This window comes from Dama dama, chromosome 11 (assembly GCF_033118175.1).
Source record: "Dama dama isolate Ldn47 chromosome 11, ASM3311817v1, whole genome shotgun sequence".
Classification (NCBI taxonomy): domain Eukaryota; kingdom Metazoa; phylum Chordata; class Mammalia; order Artiodactyla; family Cervidae; genus Dama; species Dama dama.
Window position 1 is genome coordinate 32,200,909 of NC_083691.1, and position 22,242 is coordinate 32,223,150.

A 22,242-nucleotide genomic window follows, 5' to 3' on the forward strand; every position below is an offset into this window, starting at 1 on the left:
GGGAGTGAGACCACCCAGTGTAGGTGAAGGTTGCAAGAGGAGCAGCAAGACACAAAGAGGCAGAGGGAACAGAGAAAATGGAAAAAACAAAAAGTCGGGGGGAGGGTGTCCCTAGAGAAACAATAGAGCCTGGAAATCACAGTTTCTCATGCAAAGATTATAGACTCAAGGCCTTAGGAGTTACCTCTGGCCAACACCCAACATGCCCTGTACAAGGTTCATCTAATGCAGGCAGAGAACAGGAAGGAGAAAACAGGAGGTAGAAGATAATTCCAATGGGTCCCTCCCCCATCCCTCAGACACCTTCCATTCCTATGGGTCATGGACATGGGTGAAGAGACAGAACTGAAGCCTTCGGCAAAGAGAGGAGCCTATCAGGGAGAGGCCCGGAGCCTGAGAGATGGCTGTGCGGGCCCCAGCTGGGAAGAGAAGGGGCCCTACTTGAGCTTGAGTTCCCGGGTCTGCTCATTCTGCGCCTCCTCCAGGTCCTGCCGCACGCGGATGTACTCATCGTGCTGGTCCTGGATCTCCGCCTTCACCGCCTGCAGCTTGGCGTAGAGCTGGCGGGGGAAGGTGCAGCTCAGAGGCAGTACGGAGTGGCGCCCAATGAGGCTCGACTCCCCCAGCTCAGTCCAGGATGAGGCCAGGGTCCCCGTGTGAATGTCCCTCCATCCATCGGATCGGGTTCTTCCAAGGGCTGCCCCATCCCTCACTGTGACCTGTTAGCCTGCTCACTCTCAGCTGCTGTCCACATTGTGCAATGCTCAAGTTTGATGGGACCCGGGGAACCTTCTGGTCCAACATCCTCTTTCTACAGATGAGGAAACTCAGGCATAGGTTTGCTCAAGGTCACACAAGGTGAAGAAGAGCCTGATTCAGGACCAGAGTATCAGGACTACTGGTCCAGGGCTCAGGAGAGCCTCAGCCAGTTTGGAAGATGGCCCAACCCACTCCAGCCTCTCTAGCGCTCTCAAAAGGAGGGGTGTGGGGAGGGTAGCCCTGATCCCCCTGTCCGTCCCACTCCTATCACACCAGGAGGTGTGGAACCGGGAAACTGCCGCCGGAGCTGGGCCTCTGCCGGGCCTGCTCTGGCGCAGCCACCTCAGCAATCTAAGGGCTTTCCAGGCTCTTCCAGAATCCAGGCTGGAATCTGCGGCTTCCTGCCCTAGGCCCTCAGCTTATGCACATGCCATTCCCCGGCCATGGACCTCATAGGGTCCTGGTGGCTGATACTCTCATCTCTGGAGGGCCTTGTGCTTCCTCTCTGAGCTCTCCCGGGCTCAAGTCTCCACTCCCCTGGCCTGCTCAGTGCCTGACTATCCAAACGGTGACTCACTGGTGACACCACAGGAAAAGGGGAAGTGACCCAGAAGCACGAGGGTGGCAACCCTGCAGAGCGGAAGTGAAGGCATTCCCAGCCTCTCAAGCCCCTCCTGAAGCAAGAGAAAAGGTTCTATTCCACCCAGATTCCTGCATCCCCTGGCTCCTCACCCCAGCACCCAGGTAACGTAACTCAAGGGGTCAGAGGTTCAAGCAAGGTGGGGAGGGGTCGCTAAAGTACACCCCACCTTGGGCAGGTGACTGCCGGGCCCGCACACACAGGGACCCGGGGTCCTGCTGTGGCAACTTACCTTCTTGAGTTTCTTGGTTTTGACCTCCACCTCCTGCTGCAGGGATGTGTAGGTGCCCCGGAGCTCCATGGTCTCCTCGTCCCGGAGCATCATCTCTTGCTGCATTTCCCGCTCACGGCGTTTCTAGGCCGGGGCAGGGGACAGGGCTCAGAGGAGCAGCACATACTGGGAAGACCCAAGGGAGCTCTGCCTGTCATGGAACCTGGCTCCGTCGTGGCCACAGGAGCCAGGAGGGTGCAGAGAGTGTCTCACAGCCCACGTCCATCGCTCCCACCCCATCCTTAGTGGAGGCCTCTCTGAACCTTCTTCTCAGCTCACAGTGCCATGCTTTCGCAGGCACTGCCCCATGTGGAAGGAGACCCCGCCCCTAACCGCTGGAGCCTTCCAGGGGTGTTGACTACATCCACTGATGCCCCGGTATTGGCTTTTCAGCTGTCTCAGCCTCTCCTCTGTAGTATCACAGTTGATGGGTAAGACCAACAAACTGTGGTTCTTGATGCTTTCAGAAACAGCCCTACAGTTGGTGAAGAACTCACACCTTTGTGGAAGGTTTGGGAATTAGGACCAGGTGCCTGTAGAGGGTGACATCTTGGAGAGCCAGCACCTGGGCGGGTGGACCCATGGGATGCAGAGCGTTAGGTTCTCAGCCCTGTAATTCCAGGCACCCTCATATGATGACTCACTGCCCTCAGCCCCCCGACCTGACCTCAAGGCCATGCACCCCCCCAGGGACCTGAAGCCCCCAGCCCCACCTGCTCGGCAATCTCCTGCCTCTTTAGTTCGAGCATCTTCTGCTGCTCGTTGGTGTGATCCATGATGTTCCTGCCCCCGATGAGCAGCTTGCTCTCCATGGCCTGGGGACACAAAGGGGTGAAGAGATGGGTTTTCAAAGGGCCAGAGCAGCCCCAGCTTGAGAGGTTTGGCTTCCCTGCCCTTCCAGGAGGGAACAGAAGATGTGTCCCAGATCGGGGCTCATGACCCTCACCAAGAAGGAAGTTTTCCCCTCCAGCCTCGTGGGCCCCAGCACAAGGCTCCCATTGTCAACAAGACCATTAGGTGATACAAGGCAGGGAAGCCCTCAGAGAATACAGGGCACCTGATCTGTTTGTTTTGGATACGGATGGAAGGCTGGTTCACCATGCCTGGGGAAGGGAATGCAGGCGGTGATCTAATCCTGGCAACCAGGACCAGCTGGTGTTCAGGAGGTGCGGAGATGCAGGATATAGTCCCTGAGCAGCCTGGCCCTTTAGCTAACTGGCTCCTGACTCAGGAAAGGGGGTCTCATTCAGGCAGCAGGAAAGGGTCTGCTCTTCAGCTGGAAAACAGAAGAAAAGCCATAGGGAGAAGACTCCGTGGCAATGAAGGGTGTTTGGGGCCCCAGAAGCAGCACGTGTTTGGAGATGGCCAGAAAGACTTGAGCTCCACCCACTCACTGTAAGGTCTCAGCCCAACTACCCTTCATCTCTCATATCTGTAACCCTGGGGCCGCCCCTGCTCTGAGAAAGATAGCCAGCACACATCCGCTGAGCCGTTACTGGCCAGGTGCCTCCAACTTTACCCCCAGAGAGACCTCAATCAACAAGGAAGGAAGCTAAGAGCACCTGGCCTCAGGTCATGTAGCTGGTTAACAAAGAGGTGAACCAGTCTCCCCACTGAGCCCTGTGCCATGCGCAGCCCCTCACCTGGTGCTTGGCACAGACATTGTGTAGGTGCTTACTGAATCTGAAGTTTAAAGAATAACAGCCAGGGATAAACTGCCAGTTGTGACTACCTAAAATGCATTTTCACTGTTGCTAGTCTGAGGGTGCTGCCCAGCTGTCCTCTGATTTCATCCTAGGCCTCCTGGAAGGTTGAAATCACCTTGAGCCACCAAAAGAAACTGGCTGCCTGCCCACTGGAATTCTTTCCAGTGGAAGTTGCTGACCGACTGAGGGCTCTCAAAGCAGGGAGTGCTGGCAGAATAGGGGAGCAGGGGGTCCCTGTGTCCCATACATCATGGATGACAGAGCAGGACAGGAGTTGAAGGTGGCTTTTGGAGGGGGTCAGAGGTGGGGCTTCTCCCAAACCAGATGCTCTAGAGAAGACTCGAGTGAGGAAGGCACAGGGTCACAGCTGATGCCCTGCTTTTTTCTACCTGATTTAAAGACTGGGGATGAGGGTAGAGAGAGAAGCAAAGGGCAAGGAATCAAGAGGAAGAAAACAATTATATTCTCTGCACGTCCTATGTGTCAGGTGTCTCACACTTATTTCTGCTCATAACCCTTTAAGCAGTGGATCTCAGATTTTGGTGTACATTATAATCACCTGGGGAGCTTTTAAAAGGCTCAATGCCCAGACTACACCCTGAAAGTGTTAGTCGCTCAGTCGTATCCAACTAACTCTTTGTGACCCTGTGGACTGGAGCCCTCCAGGCTCTTCTGTCCACGGAGTTCTCCAGGCAAGAATACTGGATTGAGTTGCCATTGCCTACTTCAGGGGATCTCCCCAACTCAGTGATCAAACCTGGGTCTCCTGCATTGCAGGCAGTTTCTTTACAGTCTGAGCCACCAGGGAAATCCCAGACTATACCCTATCACCAGTTAAATTGGAAATGGAGGTAGATAGGGAGGTGGTGAGGTCCAGGCATCGATGGATTTTAAAGGTTCCCAGGGGATTTTGGGGTGCAATCAAATTGGAGAATCACTGCTTTCTGCAGTCCCCAGAACCAGCATTATCTGAAAACTTGTTAGAAATGCAGAATCTCTGGCCCTCCACAGGCCTAGTGAATCAGCATCTGAGACCCCTTCCAGTAACTTGTGTGACATGCTTTAGGGACAAACTCAGGGAGGTTAAGTAATCCATCCAAGGTCACACCATGGCTGCTGCATATAAACGGAGACTCCAGACCCAAGTCTGCTTGATTCCCAAGCCCAGGCTCTTCCTACCGCAGACACTGTCAGTGTTTTAGGAAGCAGAACCTGCTAAAAAAAAAAAAGCAGCATTTTCCAGCAAGAGGAATCATGTCTGACTACTCTCCAAGAGTTCCCTCAGGGACAGACAGAATAGATTATTCCAGTCCACGAGGAAGCCAATGGCCAGAACTTAAGAGGTTAAAATGCTCCTGGCAGGGTCCTACATCAGAGGTTACTCTATGGGGGAGGGGAGAGGGAACAGAGAAAGGGGAGAAGGAGCGGAAGGAAACAAACAGGCATCTCTCCAGATGGAAAAATGTTCAAATGTCAGAAATCATGCAAGAAAGGGTGCACAGGGTGAAATTCCAACTTCACAGATGCCCCCAAATCCCTGCAGGTGGGAAAGAGCAGGAGAATTTCTAGGCTATGTGAACGGACCAAAAAATGGCAGATGAGCTTCAACTAGTTTTACATTGGGGAAAAAAGTAATCCTAAATCTTCATTAAATGATAGCTGTGAGTAGTCAGTTATAAACCACAAAAAGAGGAAAAGCAAGGAGTAATTCTCTATGGTTCCCAGAAGACATTGGCTTAATATGCTGCCACAGCTAAAAAAGCCAATAGTATCTGGCCAGGTACCATCACCAAGGCTTTTTTGGGAACAAAACAAAAATCATTCTACCCTAATATAAAATCATGATGCAGCTGAATCTGGAGTACTGTGTAAAGTTCTCTCACTGCATCTCTGGGGACTTGAAGGAGAGAGAAGATTCAGAAAAGGGCGGCTAAAACCATCCAAGGACTTTAAAAAAAAAAAAATAGGACTCTTTAGTTGGCAAAGACAAAGAAAGGTTAAGAGAATGGACCTGGAAACTATACCATCAAAAGGTGTGAAAAGGAAAGATCGAGGCTTTTCTAATCAACCTCTAGTAGGGAGAATAAGAGCTTATACCTTGAATTTTAGGACAAAGGGAAGTTCTTCTTTATAGAAGGTAATAAATTTATGGAATGTGATATCTCAGGAGTACTGGATTGAATAACTCACAGTTCATCAAGGGATTCTGGGGACATATTTTTAACCTTTTATTGTCTTTCTCTGCTTTCTGAAAAAAAATTTCACTAATGTCAAAATAAGCACAGAAATAAAACAAACTGGAAAAAAAATCCACATATTCCTCATCATAGCTAATTAGCTTTTTACCCCAGATTTTTCCATATGCACACATCATTTTTTCATATCTATAGATATGGGATAAATATAAGTTTGCTGCTGCTGCTGCTAAGTCGTTTCAGTCGTGTCCAACTCTGTGCGACCCCACAGCTGGCAGCCCACCAGGCTCCTCTATCCCTGGGATTCTCCAGGCAAGAATACTGGAGTGGGTTGCCATTTCCTTCTCTGAAATATAAGTTTATATCCTGCTATCAAATAGCTCAAGAATTTCCTGAACTAACACAACATTGTAAGTCAATTATTCTCCAACAAAAATTTAAAAACAAAAGAATTTTCTGTTACTTTAATGATTGCATAATATTTGAGCTTCCCTGGTGGCTCAGATGGTAAAGAATTCACTTGCAAAGCAGGAGATTCGGGTTCAATACCTGGGTCAGAAAGATCTTCTGAAAAAGGGAATGGCTACCTACTCCAGTATTCTTGCCTAGAGAATTCCATGGACAGAGGAGTCATAATATTTAGAGTGGATAATTTATAAAATAAACCCCATTATAAGAAATTTTGTTTGGTTGGTTAATATTTACAATAAACACTCTTATGCATATAATTTTTTTGGACATGCTGCTCGGCTTATAGGCTTTTAGTTCCCAAACCAGGGGTTGAACCTGGGTCACAGCAGTGGGAGCGTGGAGTCCTAATCACTGGACTGCCAGAAAATTCCCAATCTTTTTATCTTTTAGATGATTTTCTTAGAAGGAAATTACAGAAGTGGACAAAAAATTATAAACATTTTGTATATCTTAGGAACATACTGTCAAGTTACCTTTCTAAAAGTTTTACCACTTAAAACCACTGCCAGCAATAAATAATGGAACACTTTTATTAGAGTCATAGTCATGAAGTATTATCATGATCTTAAATTTGGCTTAATAATAGATATAAAATTGAGTCTCCTATTTATATTCTCTGTACCTCTGTGGTAGGCTTGCAAAGGTTTGCTCTCTCCTTTTCCAACATGCTCTTTTATGCTTGCTTTTTTGTGTTTTGGTGATTTTAAAGTGAGGAGATGGACCTGACTCAAAACAATTCTTTGTTTCTTCAGCCCCCACCTTCTCCGGCTACCCACACCCAGCTCAAGAAGCCCAGCTGGACACAGGCAGACTTTAGGCTGCCACTCAGGCCTGGAATCTGATGCATCAGTCAAAGCTACCGGGGTCGCAAAGTCCCAAGGCTCCTCCCACTGCCACCCCCACGCCATGGTTCCCAGGATTGGTTTCTGTCCTGGTTCTTGCTCATCAGACTTCGTGTTAGGCCTCCTCCTTGGACTTTGAACTCTGTTTCAGGGTTTCTCCTTCTGGCCAGGGCCTGGGCTCCAGGCAGAGAATTTCTGGGAGATGACTGACTGCCCTTATCACCCCATTCCATTCGTCCACTGCTCCTACACATCTCTGCCTGACCCGCCAGGACCCAGCACAGACATGGTCTGAATGACAGCCTTATCGGTTTCTTGCCAAGTCTTGTCCACTGGCCCAGCCTACGCTGTCAGTCAAGCCAGCCTGATAGAACCTGTCTTGTGCTAGAAAAGGGGGCTGGTCCTGGCACTAAAATCCGGGGGTGCACTCCAATCCAGGTGCAGAGTCTGAGCTCCCCCTTCTCCCCAGCCTCAGTCCATTGCTGCCTGCATCACCCCCATGCTCTGAGACATGTCATACATGACTTCAGTTCTTTGCTTCGAAACAGTTTTCTGGTAGTTTTTTCTTTTCTGCTTTTCTCATTTCTCTGAGGATGCCAGTAGCCATCTCCTCCTTTTCCTCAGAGATCTCTGCCTTTATCACCTAAAGAGGGCAAGGGACAAGGATGCCTCAAATCCCACTTCAGGCTGGAACGGTACGAAGCAGAATATGGGGTTTCCAGTTCCCAGGAAAAGCTCCCCAGAGCTCTTAGCTGCCCCAGTTAATGCTGCCTTTGCGATTTCTCAGGGAAAAAGAGTCCAGGTGGGTGGAGCCTGTAGACAGGGCTGGGTTTGGGTCTACTGGTTCTGAATATGTCCAGTGTAACTAAAAGGCCAGCAGAGGCTGTGTGGGCGGAAAACAGGGCAGGGAGTTCCAAGGACATGGTCTGACTCTTGTGAGAGGGAAACAAATCATCGTATAATTAAGGTGACCTCAGGGAATCATCAACCCCAAAGCCCTGTGCTTCACAGAGGAGGAAACTGAGGCCCAGAAATGAAGACTTCTAAGTCTGGAACTCATAATTAAGGAGTTGCTATGTGTATCTGTTGAGGCTTCCCAGGTGGTGCTAATGATAAAAGAATCTGCCTGCCAATGCAGGAGCCACGGGTTCAATCCCTAGGCTGGGAAGATCCCCTGGAGGAGGAAATGGCAGTATTCCACTCCAGTATTCTTGTCAGGATAATCCCATGGACAGAGGAGCCTGGGGGGCGACAGGCCATGGTGTTGCAGAGTCGGACACGAGTGAAGCGACCGAGCACACATGCACACGTGTATCTGTTCCTATATTGACTACACACTTTCCTAATAATTTCCCAGTTTGATTAGGGCCTTTGATTAGGGTATTAGAGGCAGGTCAGCTGCTGTGACAATTAGCATTTACTGACCAGAAACATATTAACACGTCTTTTGTTACCCGAATGTTACTGACTGGAGTGTTTCAGTATTCACTTACATAACAAATCGCGGGCCACAGGCATTATTAGTTCCTGCAAAATTCCCCCAGTTAATAGCCAAATTTACCACAGGGACCACGCCAGCCTGCAGATACAGCCTGGGATATTCAGAAGCTCCCCTCTTCCAATTCCACGAGCAACTGAAGTGCAAAATCAGGAGTAGAAAGGAGGCCCAGTGCTCATTAAATGCTGGTCTGGAAAACCAGCAAGGAGACAGCCAGGCGCAGCCAGCCACCCTCTGAGGAGATACCATCAAGTATGATTTTACAGAGAAGCCAAACAGGCTCTGCCTTGTGACTGCCAGCTAACCTATGACGTTCTGCAAGAGACAGGAGTCCTGACTGCCACTTGCCATCTGCCTATGGCTGGGTTGGGTCCTTCTTGCATTTATCATCCTATTTAATCATCACAAGAACCTCACGAGATAATGAATATGATCCCATCCTCAGACAGGTGAGGTGACTAGATTAAGGTTATGGAGACAGTAAATGGCAGAAGTAGTATTTAAACACCAGCCTGATTCCAAGTCCTTGTGCCACAGTTTTCTCCTGGATTCGGGCAGGAAAGTGCCCTTGGGGGAAAGCAGCATTTGGTCTTTGCACCTTTGCCAACTGAGGAATCATCAGGAAAGCTCAGGGCCCCATTTCTTTCTCTTCCAGATGAAATAGGCAGGGTTCTGCTGAAGATGCTTCTGCCTGTGTGAGGTTCTTATGGGGGCCTCTGAGATGAGTGGGATAGAGTTCTTAAGTGCGTGTTTGCGGGGAGGACATCAGTGCCACTAGGGTCCCTGAGAGAGGGTGAAGCCCGAATGCTCATGGGAAGAGCCACCTCACAAGTTCCATGGTGGAAAGAAACAAAGAGCACTGGGTCTGCCAATCAGAGAATATGAATCCTGGCACACACTCTGCCATCCCATTTGCTAAGAAATCTAGGGCATTAGCTCTTGGACTTCAGTTTTTCTCATCTGTAAAATGGGGCAAATACTCACTAACTTTGCAGGCTTTGGTAAGAATGGTGAGCTGGATAACAGGTGAAGAAATACCTCGTAAATGATAATGTACAACCAAATGTCAGAGGTTACTTCCTGGTGCAGTACCTGATTGACATCTATCCACCACTCATCACACAGAACAGAACAACCAGTGCAGCAACCCTAGGTCCCACCTCTTAGGGAATACAGCCACGCCTACAGTCACAAACCTGTTTCTCCTTTTGTGGCCTCTAGTTATAGATCTTGAGGAACCAGCAGTAAGGGAAGAAGAAATGAAAGAAACAATGGCAAGGGGAAGAAGAATGATATTTTCAGTGATTCTCTGCCCTCAGGAACATAAATCAGGAAACTGAGTCTGAGTTTCCTGCCTTGGGTCTCCTTGGATGCCTCACAACACTACATGCTAGTAATTCTCTCATCCAGAAGAAGGAACAATTAGGACTTTCCTGGTGGTGCAGTGGATAAGAATCCACTTGCTAATGCAGGGGACATGGGTTCAATCCCTGGTCCAGGAAGATTCCATATGTTGTAGAGCAACTGAGCCTGAGCACCACAGCTACTGAAGCCCATGCACCTAGAGCCCTTGCTTCATAACAAGAGAAGCCACCTCAATGAGAAGCCCTCACACCGCAACAAAGAGTAGCCCCTGCTCATTGCAACTAGAGAAAGACCTCCTGCAACAAACATCCAACGCAGTCAAAAAAAGAAGGAACTATTAGAGATCAGGAAACATATGGGCCAGAGAATGAGATGAGCCAGATTCTACTTCCAGTCTTGCACTGGACAAGATATGGATGCCCAGAAATGCTTCAGTCCACCTTGGAGAAAAACAGGAAGAAAAAAAATCAGCTTATCTGCTTGAGTAGGAAAACCACGATCACTTCAGATCTGATCCTTAACTTTGTCTTTCTCCTCTACTTCGTTCACTTATTTGCATTGTCCTAGAAGGTTTCTCTCCAACACTGGGGAAGAAAACCCAGCCAGACAAAAGAACGCTATTAATACAATGTCAGAACTGGATGAGACCTAAGGATCCATAAAGTGTAGACTCTGTAGTTTACAGACCCTGGGTCATTCAGTCTCCAGCTTCCAGGCAATGCTTGGTCATTCCTTTCCAGCCCTCACTGTTCCTCATCCAGGCTGGTCTCTAAACCTGGGCTACTGTGAATCAGCAAATAGTGCAGAAAGCAAGGAATCATTGATTGATCATTTCTTACAGAACCGGAAGGGGAACTGACTTGTCCAAGTCATAGGATTACCAAAAACTGAGTACCATTAAGAATTATTCTCGACCCTGGGTCTCCCTCAATTATTCATTTAAGCCAATCTTCCAACCATGTGTTAACACATTTCTTTTACATATTTTTCTCCCTTAAAAATTCTAGATTTGTTTTTAACAAAGTAATATAGTGAAAGTGAGTCAGTCAGTTGACTCTTTATGAGTCCATGGACTATACAGTCCATGGAATTCTCCAGGCAAGAATACTGGCATGGGTAGCCTTTCCCTTCTCCAGGGGATCTTCCTCACCCAGGGGTCAAACCCAGGTCTCTCACATTGCAAGCAGGTTCTTTACCAATTAAGCCACAAGGGAAGCCCAAGAATACTGGAGGAGGTAGCCAATCCCTTCTTCAGCAGATCTTCCTGACTCAGGAATCAAACCAGGGTCTCCTGCATTACAGGAGGATTCTTTACCAACTGAGCCACAAGGGAAGCCCTATATGCTTGCTGTTAAAAAAAAAAAAAAGTAAAAAAAGTATAAAGTGAAAAATAAAAGCCTCCTTCCTATTATTGATAAAATCCCTAGAGATAACCATTATTAATGAGTTCCTATGATTCACTCCAGAAATTTAAACAATTTAAAGACAAAGTTAACCCTACCTATTGATTTATATTCTTGGCCATAGTGTTCAAGAAGATTTGTTGATTATATGAATGAACAGCCCCAGACTGAGGTCTGAGGCTGGGGTTTGCATCATGTGTAAGGACAGAGATGAGTTAAGCATCTTAGCAGACAAGAGCTCCCACTGGGGTCTATTAGCCAGGGATCTGGCATGAAGCTCCCTTTCTGAGTTGGTGATACAGGGTGGAGGGAAGATTGTGGGCTTTGGAATCAAGCAGATATCGGTTCATATTCCTGGCTGACATTCAGAAGCATATGACCTTGGATTGTTCCTTCATTACTGTGCCTTAGTATCCTCATTTGTCACATGGAAATTAAAACACTACTATTCCATGGTGCTATTGTGAGGACTAAATAAAACAACTCAAGAATACAGTGAGTACTAGACATTGTGCACGCATGCTCAGGGTCATGATTGACTTTTTGAGACCCCATGGACTGCAGCCTGCCTGGTTCTTCTGTCCATGGAATTTTCCAGGCAAAAATACTGAAGTGGGTTGCCATTTCCTTCTCCAGGGGATCTTCCTGACCCAGGGATCGAACCCATGTCTCCTGTGTTTCCACATTGGTAGGTGGATTCTTTACCACTGAGCTACCCAGGGAGCCCATACTCAACATTAAGCATGCACTAAAGAAATGGTGGCTACTATTATTATTCCAATTGTTGTTATTATTCTGCTGGCTCACTTGAAGAAAGAGAAAGCCCACAGGTCCATTACTTACCACTACAGACACAGTTCAGCCCAGGGCCTGGTACCCCTCAGTTGAGTACATCTGAGAGCAAAGGGAGACAACTAGAAAGTAAGTCTTGAGTCTGACCAGGATTTAATGACCAAGAATTTCTCAGGATATTCAAAATTCTAGATATACACCAACCCCCTAGTGCAGGGACCCTATAAGCTCAGAGCACTGGAATCTGCCTTACGCAGACTTGTCATGGCCGAAGGGTTACACTGGGTGGAAGTGAGACCATTTCTTATCTACTCAGGCTACTTTATTCAGCAGCTCTCAGGCCCAGTCAGCCCCAGAAGTGCCCCCAGACTGGCCAGGGGCAGCAGACTGGCAGGGCACAGATGGGAGGGCGTGCCCTTCTCCTGTTGAACTCCAGGCCCTTCCTCCTAGTCCTCAGAGCACAATAAGAACATTATGACAGCCACTTCATCCAATCTTGTGCTGTCTGGGGGCTGGCGATGACTAAGGGCAATGTGATAATACATTCCTCTAGCCAACACACAGAAAGGAAACCTAACACTGGACCAAAAGGCCTGCCGAGTCCCAACATAACTTGAATCCCAGAACCTCTGATGGAAATGTATTCGTCTTACATACTTCCTACAGGTCAGATCTTTATATCACAAAATGCACCCGGCTCACGGCAGTTCTGTTAACTGATCACACCGCCAGGGATAGGAAGGAATGTAAGTCACTGCTCTCCGTGGTGCCAAGAAGCCATGGACTCTGACCTAGATGCCAGACCCAGCCTGGAGCTCTGGTTACTTGCTTCTCTCAAGGATCACAGAGGACTCAGCTGGAATGGGAGGTGGCAGTGGTGGGGGGGTGAGGAGGGCAGTGTACACAGTTCCCTGATCTCTTGGCCCTATAAGTCTCAGAGGGTCTGGCATGGGGCTGGTGTCCTTGAGGACATAGGGAAGGAACCAGACCAGCTTTGGTAACACAGGTGCTCCCTGGATTATTGGGGATTCTTTAGAGACTGGACACACCCCTGTTTGGAGACTAACCTCAAGATCATGCCCGTGCTCTCCTCTAAAGACTTTCTCTCCCAATTGGAGTTTCTTTTCCCCAGAAATTCTGTTGTCCATCTCTTCACCCACTCTCTCTCTCTCTCTCCATCTTTCTCCCCAAGTCTGACTCCATTTGTCTTTCCTCTCTATTTCTTTCCTGTCTTTCCTCCCATTTTTTTCTTCTCCTTGTCTTTCTCTAACCAGTCATGATAGAGGAAAATATCTTCCATTATTGGTTGAATTCATACATTAACATTTAAATGCTATCACCTTCATTTTCAAAAAGATGAACTGAACACTCTGTATTTTGCTTTAAAAAAATACTACTTTTAACAATAAAGGACTTTGAAGAGGAGGGAACTTTAAAGATCACCTAATTCAATGGCTTTTCTGGCTTGTGAATCCCTTTAGAGCAACTGTGATACTCAGCTTCTCCTTGGACACTTCTAGGGATCGGAGACATTATCTCTTGAAGCAGATCAATCCTAACTATCAAGAAGCTCTTTCCAAAAAAAAAAAATTAAAAAAATTTTTAAAAATTAAAAAAAAATAAGCAGCTCTTTACATTGAGTTTAACCTGCTGCCATAATTCCCACTCCCTGGTTACCAGGACAACCTGGGATATAAAAACAGTACAATCAGCAGAAGGGCAGTGAGAAACATCCTAAGTTCAAAGTATGGGGTGGAGGAGTTGGCTGTTAGGTTCTCCTATCACTTTCTTAGGTAGGTGACATTGGAGAGAGATAACCAGGCTCTGGTAGGTCTTGAATGCCAAACTAAAATGTGATGTGTTTAACATATCAGAAAGATAGCCAAGTGAAGACATCCGTTAGGTAATAGAAGATAACAGTAATGAAGCTATTATTTATGAACGCTTACATGCCAGGAACTGTGCAAAGTGTTTAATGTTGATTATCACCTTCTCAAGAGCACTATGACATAGGTACTACTATTATCCCACTTTATAGAGGAGGAAACTGAGGTCTCAGAACTGGCAAATCAGGCCTGCCTGACTCTGATATCACCTCTGAATACAGCATTCTACAAAAAAAGGTCAGCAAAGACCCAGACAGGAGACCTTGATTTGGGAGTCACTTACATTAAGGGAAGGAGGGTCAAGAACAGAGGGCCAGGGGTCTCATTTGAGCCCTCTTCTACAGATGAGCCCCTCAACTCCATCTCCAGTCCTGTGCTTGTTTTTAAACTCCCCTGTTGGGACCTCCCTGGTGGTCCAGTAGTTAAGACTCTGCCTTCCAAGGCGTGGGGTGTGGGTTTGATTCCTGGTCGGGGAGCTAAGATTCCCATATGCCTTGTGGCCAGAAAACCAAAACATAAAACAGAAGCAATATTGTAAAAAATTCAATGAAGACTTTTAAAAAATGATCCATAACAAAAAAATCTTTAAAAAAAACAAACCTCCCCTTCTCCATCTCCCGCTGTTCACTGGACTCTGTCACCTCAAATTCAACACATTTACACCCACTCCTGTCATTTTGCACCACCTCCCCAGCAACCAGTCCTGGTATTCATGATTCTTTAAGCACAAGAGAGGATTTTGTGTCAAACTGACCTGGACTCAATTAGATTTGCCATATACAAACCACGAGGCCTTGGGCAAGTCACAAAATCTCGGTTATCTCAAGTATAAAAGGGAAACAATAATAACACCTTCTTGGAAGGCGTCTGTGGGGATTACAAGAGATAATCTGGATACAATATATGGTATAGGGTTTGGCACATGATAAGTGCTATGTAAATGGCATGATTCTTGCTATTACTGATGTTTCTCGAGCTTCAGACTCCTCCTTTTACAAAACTATTTACGGTGAACCCCAATGCTGAGAAGTGGGAGGAAGAAGAGGGACCAACAGAAAGACAATGAAAATTCACCCAGTCTGTACTCTCTGTAGTGACCTCATCCCTCTGGCTTCAGGGGCAGCTTCTGCAGGGTCTCTTTCCCATACCCACTACAGAGAGAGCTGGGCTCTAGCCAAGTAGCCCCCTCCCTCCACTCCCTCCAGACCTACTTACATGGGGATCAACAAGCAGTGTGTTGTTTCTACCTCTTCCAGTCCTCTCTTCATTTCAAGCCTGTATTTTGTATCATCTGCAGCCCTTGCCTCCCCTACACACCCTTCTTTCCCTCTAAAGGTCTAGAACCAAAGCTTTAGAAATCATCTAGTCCAAGACCTCAAAAAATTAAGCTCAAAATGAAAACAGTCATTAAAACGTGTTCCTTGCACAATGAAAGTGGGCTTTCTCTCGATCCACCCACACACATTGCATTCTCACGGCCGTGAGACTGCACCGTGCACAAACACTGGAATTGCCATCGTGCAGAGCTGTAACCTCAGCCATGGGTCTGGCCTGTGGCTTGACCAACTCCCCCTACCTCTCAGGTCTGGTACGCGCTCAAGCCCCCCAGAGACACGGCGGAAGTGTGGATGGCTAATGACTACCCAGAAACAGGGCGCTGAGGACAATCACAAACCCTCACACGTTTGCACACCTCGAACCCCCTAAAGGCTCGAGGTAAATATGAGAGGAGATGAAAGGAGACTCCTAGGAGATAGGCATGGTGTTTGTACACAGTGAGGGGAGAACAAAGGGAATGAGGACCCTGGAAGTGGTGGGCAGGAAAAACGGGTGAGACAGACTGTAAGATGAGTCAGAGAGAATGAATGAGGGCACTGGGTCGCATCAGCTACTGCTCAACTGCCCCCAGGGGCGGTGTGAACTGGAAGAAGGGAATTGGTGGTGGGGGATGAGAAGGGGAGCCAATGTCATAACTCAGAAAGCGGGAGCTAGAGTGTGTCGAACATGGGGAGCAGAAACTCATTTGCAGGAGGGACCCGAGCTCCCGCCGTCTGAGGGCTCCTAGATCCTTCTTGCCTGGCTTGCTCCCACAGCTGCAGATTTATGGCAAGGCAGCTGAGATGGCAGGGGAAAGAAAGCCTTAAGCCAGAAACAAAGATGTCAGTCCTGGAGATCACTGGACCCCTGCTTGGCAAACAGAAGCCCCTCAGTGGCTGCTAATGCCCTCCACTTATTTAGTGCTTTCAACTTATTTCAAATGCCCTCACACTAATGATCTCACTTCATCTTCAGCACAACCCTGTGAACCAGGCAGACCTGGGATTATCTCTGCCATGCTCTTCCCCTCATTACCCAGTGGATCCCTCAAGAGCCCTCAAATTGTTTCCTCCATCCTACAAACAGCCAACTCTGAACCAGCAGTGCCTTAGGGAGACTGGGGTCCTCTGTCCAGGCTCCCTTCTGGGCTTGCTGGCTGCTGTTGGTCCTGGGCTGGGTGTGACAAGAAGTCACAGGATGTGGAATCATTCCTCTCCTGGAGTTTCCCAGACGCCCCTCCCCCTTTGCTTATATCCGAAAGCCTGGCACATAATGACCATGTCACCCAGTCCCCAAGGAGCTGCGTCAGACTTCCCTTCATTAGGCAAATGGAAACCCGAGGCCTAGAGAGGCAAAGGCCTTCGTCACGAGTCATGCAGAGAACACATGGAGGGATTCATGAAAACTTGGAAACAGCACAGCATAGACCTGGGTTCCAGTCCTGACTTTGCCACCTATCAATCCAGGTGACTGAGACCATGACCAGCCTTGGTTTTCATCACTGTCAAATGGAAATAACAATACTCATCTCTGGAGGTTGCTGTGAGGATTCCATGAGATCAAAATATGAGAGTTACATAAAAATGAATTACTCTGATTATCAAGTAGCAAGGTAACAACAGCAGGACTCTAGTGTAATAGAAAGAAACTGGACCAAGTATAAAGAGTCTGGCTCACCTGTGTGGCCCTAGGTGAGTCTGGGCCTCAGTTTCCCAAGGCCTCTGGCAGTTGTAAGAAGGGGGATTCAGTGGGCTATGCCTCTACTGCAAGAATGCTGGCACTGGCCACTGATCTCTTGACTGCCCCATTATCTGTGCTCCAAGAATCTTACGGAGGGAGCCAGGGAGTAGCCAGCAATGGGAGATCCATTGTTCCCAGTGGAAAGGATCCCAGTGGATCCTTTGCTCCATCCCTTCTACCCATTTCCTCAGGGCCAAAGAGCACCCTTTTAGCCTCTTTTGCCCCCTGGCTTTAAGGATGGGTGGAGGTGGAGAGCAATGGGTAGTGGTGAGGCTCTTGGTAATCAAACTGATGACACATCACCCCTGTAAGATTTCCCAGTGGAAAGCACTAGACTGCCCAGATTTCCTTCCTCCTGGGAGAGCTGAGTCTAACTGTCCTGCCTTTTACATCCTGCTTCTTCCAGGAGGGCCCCAAACGTGCCAGGCCCCTGATCCTTTCTTTGAGGAAGAGGCTCAGCATAACCCTCGCTGAGCTCCTGGTGGTGAATTAAATATTAAAGAAGCAAGGCCAGAACCCCCCGGGTGCAGCAGCACATTCTCACAACACAGACAATGGTGTGCAGCTCAACTGTCCCTCCTCCAGCTGCTGCCACGCTCCCTCCCAGGCGGTGCTTCCCTGAGCCCCAGCCCACACTCCTGAGAGGGACTAAGAACAACAGTGCTTTGCTCTCCCCAGCAAGACATCAGCTCATGGTTCCCTGCATCCTTCCTCCAGTCCTCAGTGTTAAGGACTCTATGGACCTGGAAACGCCTGGGACAGGGACTCCTGGCATCTGTGACAACAAAATTTAATAGGTCGGTGGCCAGCCAGGCAGGGGGACCTCTGCAGCTTAGCTCCACCGGAGCATGGAGGTATCCCTGGGGCTGGGGGAACGCTGAGGCCCTGAGGTCTCTCAGGGCAATGGGGAATTGGATCTTACTGGGATGAGGCCTGGGTGTAGGAGCTAGCTTGGTTTGCTGCTCAGATTAGAAGAACCTCAGAGATCACCCAAGCCAACCCTCTATTTTACAAAAAGGGAAACTGAAGCTTGAGGAAAGGAAGACACAATGATCACAGGGTCACTCAATGAGCCATAGTACATCTAGCCCTAGACTCCAGGTTTCCAGCGTAAAGCCGGAGGCACTCTCCTACCCTCTGCATGATCTCCTTCCTAAGATTCCAAGCAACAGGCCATGTGGACTGCTGGACTGCCTTCACTGGGAGCAGGACCCATTCATAGTCCCGCCTTGCCATTCAAGATTTGAAAGGGCCTAAGGGCCAATGGTTCCAGCTTGACTCTGCTACTTTGTAGGATGGAACCTCATGTCACTTTTCTGAGCCTTAGCCCCTCACCTGTAAATATGGGGGTTGAGCAACCAGGACCCCGGATAGCTACCCTGAGGATCAAATGAGAGCATGTACACAGTTATGGAAGCTGTGAAGTGTTATCCAAATGTCAGGTATTCAAGCAGCGTGAGGTCTGATGGTGCTGCAATGGGAAGATATCACAAGGGGGGCGGCTAAGCAAGAGTTAGGACCCGCACCGAAATGAGGCTGAACACCTGCCTGGCTGTCCATGGACCTGACCGGTTCTGGGGGCCACCAGCAGAGACTGCCAGGCACAGGTCAGACCAGCCCAAGCTTACTGGCTCGAGAGACTGCCTGCCTGCTTTTGCTCTGTGTGCGAGTGTGTGTTTCCTTTTAGGTGTTCCTCAGCAGCTCTGCCTGGCAGCCCAGAGCCGCAGAAATCTGCCTGGCTTCTCCAGGGGAGCACTTGGCAGAAGGGCAGGACACTTTGCTTCAGGCCAGATCACAGACCCTCAAAGCAAAGCCTGCCAGCCCAGATCCCTCTGGGGGCCTCTGGAGATCCCCTGCTCCCTTGGGGACTCTTACCTTGTACTTGGCAGCGAGCAGCTCTGTGGCTTCCTGCTCCCGCCGCAGGTCTTCCAGCATCTTCTCCTTCTCCTCCAGCAGCTTTTGCTTCTCCTCGCTCACCAGACTGCGGTCGTCCTGGATGGCCGCCTTCTCCTCCTCTAGCCGCTCCTTCTGCTCCTGCAGGTAATTCTCCATGTTCTTGTCCAAGGCTGTTTCCAGGATGGGCTGGGGCGGGCGGTGGTTGTTGTTGTTATCATCCTCCTCTTCGGCCACCCAGGCCTCGATCACTGGTCCCTCCGGGTACCCGGCCGGGGCTGACACGGCCTTCTTCCTGCGGCTGCTCTTCCTGCGGAGTCGCTTTCCCAGCATCCCCTTCTTCTCCAGCTGGGCCTTCAGGCGGGCAATCTCCTCCTGGAATTCCCGCAGCAGTGTGTCCTTGGGGTCCTCGTTCACCCGGGGCTTGTTCTTGATGTTCTTGGCCCGGTTGGCGAAGCGCAGGGTGGAGAGGCTCTCATCGTAGCTGTGAGAGGCTGGCCCCAGGGTGGCCACCATGATGGTCTTGGCATTTCCCCCCAGAGAGTCCTGGAGCAACCGGGTCAGCTTGGAGTCCCGGTAGGGGATGTGGGTGCTCCTGTTACCCGAGAGAGCAGCGATCACGTTGCCCAGGGCAGACAGCGACAGGTTGATTTTGGAGGCTTCCTTCGGCCTCTCTCCACCACTGCCACCACCCCCTCCACCACCGCCACCACCAGTGGACTGTGTGGCGGTCCCTCCAGCGGTGTTGGGGCCTGCTTTGTTCTGCCTCTCGCTACCGGCCAAGTCCACCAGGTTGAGCTTGCCCACACGGATGTGGTCCTGGCCGTCTGAGCCACGCTCACTGCACTCCACGGTAATGACGAAGATGGCATGGGAGCGGGAGCTGACCTCATTCATATGTGTGCTGCCTACCGCCCGGGTCTGGTTCCCCAGGTTCATCACGTGCTCTATCTCCTTGACATTCTTGGTGACGAAGGAGGACAGGTCCTTGATGTAGACGCCTGTCTCAGGGTTTTCCTTCAGCTCGAGCCTCTTGCCTGGCTCCTTGGAGAGCAGGTCTCGAATCTCCTCCTGGTAGATCTCCAGGTAGGAGGCCCGGACCAAGTACTGCTGGTTCTGGGAGCGTGAGATGTGGGTGAAGATATGCTCAAAGGCATTGGGGATAACCCCGCGGAGCTCGGGCTCCACCCAGGTCCCCTGCATGGTGTAAGTCTTGCCCGTGCCTGTCTGTCCATAGGCAAAGACGGTGCCGTTGAAACCTTGAAGCACCGAGTCTACCAGGGGCCTCACGGTTTCATCATACAAGTCTGCCTGCTTGGAGCTGGCATCATACACGGCATCGAAGGTGAAGGTCTTGGGCAGCTCCCCCAGGGCAGCGCGGGGGTTCCGCAGGGTCACCTGGCCTAGTTTCACGTCCATGGTCAGGATCTGCTCGTGACCAGCAGCCTCCTCCTTCCGGCTGAGGGGGCGGCACCGGGCCACCACCTTCAGGGCCTCGCTGGCCTTGGTTTTACTGGCCATCTTGCTGCTCTGTCCTTCCTGCACACCCCCCACCCCCGGCCCCCCTCCGCAGCCTGGGTAGTCCTGCTGTCCTCCCTAGGTCGGGATCAGCGGGGCCGGCCCAGCCCCCAGGCACCGTTCTTCAATCCGCATGCAGCCTCCTAGGGTGGAGATGCTGGGAGCTGGCCCCGCCGCTGCTGCAGTCCGGGCCTCCACCGCTCTCCGGTCCTCGCTGCACCGGCTGCGGAGGGAGAATTAGGCAGAATCGCCGGGCAGCCGCGGGAGCAGCGCCTGCCGAACGGCAGTACCCAGAGCCCGCCCCATGCTGGGGCAGAGGGAGCGCTGCCGTAAACAGCGACGGCAACAATGAGATAAAGGAAGAGGAAAATGGGATGGGGGTGGGCGGCAGAGCTGTCTTCTCTTCCTCCTCCTCCTCCTCCTCTAGGGATCCATGGCGGGGGGGTAGGGGGGAGGGTGCTGCAGGTTCTGGGGGGCCGGGGGTCCCGGCCCTCCCAAGGGGTGAGGCTCACCTGGAGTCCTCTCCCCCAGCTGGAGGATCATTCATTGCAGCCAGCGCGGCTGCTGCAGCCTCTGCCTCCGCCTTCCCCGCCGTCGCCACCGGAGAATGAGAGAAAAACAGAAGGGGATGGGGCGGAGCAGCCGCGGCGAGAGTGATGTTGCCGCCGCGCTGCGGCCCCAGCTAAACCGCCCGGCTGGGGTGGGGCAAGGGGCGGGGCCGCGGGGCGGGAGACGCGAGCCCGGCGTGGCCAGTGCGCCGGGGACCCGGGTGCATCGCCCGCCCGCACCGCCCCCGCGCCACGCAGACCACCCCCGCTCCGGAATGACAGGCTCGGGTGCCGACCTAGGTCCTGCGCCCACCAGGCGGGTGCAGCGCAGCCACCGCCCGCCGTCACCCCATTGGGGCGGGGCATGCTGGGAGTTGTAGTCCTGCCTTTGTTAACCCGGTTCTGGCAGGTTGCTAATGACTTCTCCAGCCCGAGAGGCCCCTCCCTCTCTGGTCTGCAGCCTCAGGAGTGACTGTTGAGGTTGCAGCCTAGCTGCGGGAGGATGCGAGGTATCCACTGCCCACACCTGTTTCCTCCACAGCCAGCATCCTCTCTCTCTCTCTCTCTTCTGCTCCTGCCTTTCTGCCTGCAGACCCCTACATATCACCCCCTCCCCTTCAGGGTGTTGCCAGGCATTCTATCGCAGAAACGCTTCTTGACCGTCTTTTCCTCTCCCTGCTCTGGTTTACTTCCGGCCTTCCTTTTCTCTCTCCTGGAACCACCTTCCAGCTGATTCTCTCTTAGCATCCTTTCTGCACATGCACTCTGGTGCCCTCCCCTCCTCCAACACCAGCCTTCCATATTGTATAAAAGCCTCTCCATCTTCTGACTCCTGCCACTTCCCAGCCTCACTTCCAGCTACTCTCCTAGAGAGAACCTGTGTTCTACACATTCATTCCTTTGAACAGAAAAGCAGAGACATCACTCTGCTAACAAATGTCCGTATAGTCAAGGCTATGGTCTTCCCAGTGGTCGCATTTGGTTGTGAGAGCTGGACCATAAAGAAGGCAGAGCACCAAAGAATTGATGCCTTCTAACTGTGGTGCTGGGGAAGACTCCTAAGAGTTCTTTGGACAAAAAGGAGTTCAAACCAGTCAGTCTTCAAGGAATTCAATCCTGAATACTCATTGGAAGGACTGATGCTGAAGCTCCAGTAGATTGATCACCTGATGCAAACAGCTGACTCATTGGAAAAGTCCCTGATGCTGGAAAAGATTGAGGGCAGAAGGAGAAGAGGGCATCAGAGGATGAGATGGCTGTATGGCATCCCTGATGCAATGGACATGAACTTGGGCAAACTCTGGGAGATCGTGAGGCACAGGGAGGCCTGGCGTGCTGCAGTTCATGGGGTTGCAAAGAGTTTAACATAACTGGGTTGACTGAACAACAACAAGCGCC

The 22,242-nt window shown here is 50.4% G+C and overlaps 1 protein-coding gene across 3 annotated transcripts in view; it reads right to left on the minus strand.

The window, feature by feature from the left end:
• The window catches only part of KIF3C (kinesin family member 3C), a 44,111-nt gene extending 23,804 nt beyond the window's left edge, over nucleotides 1–20,307 (minus strand). For all 3 annotated transcript variants that reach the window (XR_009694663.1, XM_061154967.1, XM_061154968.1), the window contains exons 1-4: nucleotides 18,761–20,307; nucleotides 2,384–2,485; nucleotides 1,632–1,754; nucleotides 442–560 (exon numbers count right to left, since the gene is read on the minus strand). Coding sequence is in view for 2 of the 3 variants with exons in the window: in XM_061154967.1 (XP_061010950.1) it covers nucleotides 442–560; nucleotides 1,632–1,754; nucleotides 2,384–2,485; nucleotides 18,761–20,299 (1,883 nt within the window). In the remaining variant the exon portion in view is untranslated. The remainder of the gene's footprint in view (nucleotides 1–441; nucleotides 561–1,631; nucleotides 1,755–2,383; nucleotides 2,486–18,760) is intronic.
• Between the last annotated feature and the right edge of the window lie 1,935 nt (nucleotides 20,308–22,242).